Consider the following 2,500-nt stretch of genomic DNA (forward strand, 5'->3'; position numbering starts at 1 on the left):
GAACCCTGAGTACTAGAGAAGTGTGTTCTAATATTGATTGCACTTTGTATATGCAGTTTCTGTTGGAGTTTGTAGTGCTGTTGATGTGTGTGTGTGTGTGTGTGTGTGTGTGTGTGTTGGTATTTGGCATTTTACTGTTTTTTTATTTTCTGGTTTTATTTTCTATAAAGCACTTTGGTCAACTCTGTTGTTTTTAAATGTGCTATATAAATAAACTGAGTTGAGTTGAACAGAGTGTGTGGTTTGGGACACATCCACAGTGGAGTGATGACAATGAACTAGTTGTGCACAGGGAATAAGGGAATAGAGAATAAGGAGTAGGGAGTAAGGGAATAGGGAGTAGGGTGTAGGGAATAAGGGAGCAGTGAGGCACTTGGGATCCAGTCTATGATTGAGCGTGTCTTTTCTAACCACTTGTCCTGCAGGAGAACATCAGAGATAAACTGCGTCCGGTCTCCCTCGCTATCACACACACCATAAAAAGGACACGACATGACGGACACGGCGGTGATCACACACACACACACCAGCGTCTGGGCCGTCTCACCCCCGTCCTGAGTCTCACCCCCCCTAACACACTCCACTCTGAGGTAACACACTGCCGGGGAGGGGCTTCAGGGTTCCGCCTCCACCTGTACTGCTAATAATAAACATCACACTGTGTGTGTGTGTGTGTGTGTGTGTGTGTGTGTGTGTGTGGTTCAGGTGAACTTCATCAGAGAGGGCTGCGGTGACGACAACATCTGCCAAAGTAACCTGAAACTGAACTACAGATTTGGGACACGACCCTCAATTTCAGATCTCTTCACTGCTTTACCAATGTGAGACTCTGTCTATCTGTCTGTCTCTCTGTCTGTTTGTCTGTCTGTGTCTCTCACTCTCTGGCTGAGGTGACTGACAGGACAGGAGAACTGAGGTTCTGAGTGTGGGAATCTGGCTGTGGCCCAATCCGGATGGATTTGGGATGGGACATGGGATGGTCATGTCTCTGTTAGCTGAAGTGAAGGTCCATGCTGCCCCTGCAGTCACACACACAACACTGCAGGACATAACCTTAAACTCACAACATGACCAAACTGACCAATCACCAAATTAGCATAAATCAATCCCATCAGGCCACGGTGCATAATGGTGGGAGGAGCTAAATCTGTGTGTGTGTGTGTGTGTGTGTGTGTAGAGGGGAGGATGGTGTGCCTGTGTTTTCTCTTTCTGATCAGAGGTCAGTGGTTTTGGAGGTGACGGTGATGAACAAGCCCTCTGACCCCACCCACCCCGAGGAGGATGGAGACGATGCCCATGCTGCTCAGCTCACACTGACACTACCACACACACTCACCTACTCTGGGGTCAGGGGTCAGGTGTGTACACACACATACACACACACAACTTTCTAGAATGTTCCATATATTACAATGTAAGTTGAGTTCTAGCTTCTAAACTTTACATTCTAGAACTCTATAGCGTGTGTGTGTGTGTGTGTGTGTGTGTGTGTGTGTGTGTGTGTGTGTGTGTGTGTGTGTCTTTGTTCAGCAGGTGGTGTGTGAGGCGAATCAGAATGGCTCCCAGGCGGAGTGTGAGCTCGGAAATCCACTAAAGAGAGATGCTGTGGTATGCTAACTCTCTCTCTCTCTCTCTCTCTCTCTCTCTCTCTCTCTCTCTCTCTCACACACACACACACACACACACACACACACAAATTCACATATTTTTCAGTATTATTTATTTTCGTTTTCAGTAATTATGGTGTGTGTGTGTGTGTGTGTGTGTGTGTGTGTGTGTGATGATTTTAAACTTGCAGTTGATTTTCTACATTATATTGAGCACGTCAGGCATCACAGTGGAAACCAGGTCTTTATCAGTGAACCTGCAGATGTCCACGTGAGTCATTTTCAAATAAATACGATAATTTAACACACTGAGACACAAACACTGGAACTGAGTGTGTTATCGAAACAGGTGTGTAATAATAATAAGAACAAACAAACAACCAAATAAATAATTTGTTATTGTAATAAAGTGTTTATTGTCTCTGTTGCAGGATCAGTGATCAGCTCCACCTGTCTCCTGTTACAGCTCTCGCTCGAGTAGTGATCGAACTTCCTTTCACTGTCACCGGGTATCTGACACACACACACACTCACACACACACACTCACATACACACACTCACACACACACACACACACACACACACTCACATACACACACTCACACACACACACACTCACATACACACACTCACACACACACACACACACACACACACACACACACTCACACACACACACTCACACACTTACACACACACACACTCACACACACACACACACACTCACACACACACTCACACACACACACACACACTCACACTCACACACACACTCACACACACTCTCACACACAAACACACAAACATATACACACACACTCCTGCATACACACAAACACACACAGATATATACACACACACACTCACACACACACACACACACAAACATACG

At 45.7% G+C, this 2,500-nt stretch overlaps 1 protein-coding gene across 3 annotated transcripts in view; it reads left to right on the forward strand.

Annotated features, from left to right (window-relative positions):
• itga7 (integrin, alpha 7) overlaps positions 1 to 2,500 on the forward strand; it is a 24,390-nt gene that overhangs the window by 16,821 nt on the left and 5,069 nt on the right. For 2 of the 3 annotated variants that reach the window (XM_053653267.1, XM_053653269.1), the window contains exons 13-18: positions 426 to 590; positions 706 to 821; positions 1,178 to 1,358; positions 1,531 to 1,608; positions 1,799 to 1,878; positions 2,039 to 2,116. In XM_053653267.1, the coding sequence (XP_053509242.1) occupies positions 426 to 590; positions 706 to 821; positions 1,178 to 1,358; positions 1,531 to 1,608; positions 1,799 to 1,878; positions 2,039 to 2,116 (698 nt within the window). The remainder of the gene's footprint in view (positions 1 to 425; positions 591 to 705; positions 822 to 1,177; positions 1,359 to 1,530; positions 1,609 to 1,798; positions 1,879 to 2,038; positions 2,117 to 2,500) is intronic. The other variant, XM_053653268.1, reaches the window with a different exon arrangement.

Source organism: Ictalurus furcatus, chromosome 21 (genome assembly GCF_023375685.1).
Source record: "Ictalurus furcatus strain D&B chromosome 21, Billie_1.0, whole genome shotgun sequence".
Taxonomy (NCBI): Eukaryota; Metazoa; Chordata; class Actinopteri; order Siluriformes; family Ictaluridae; genus Ictalurus; species Ictalurus furcatus.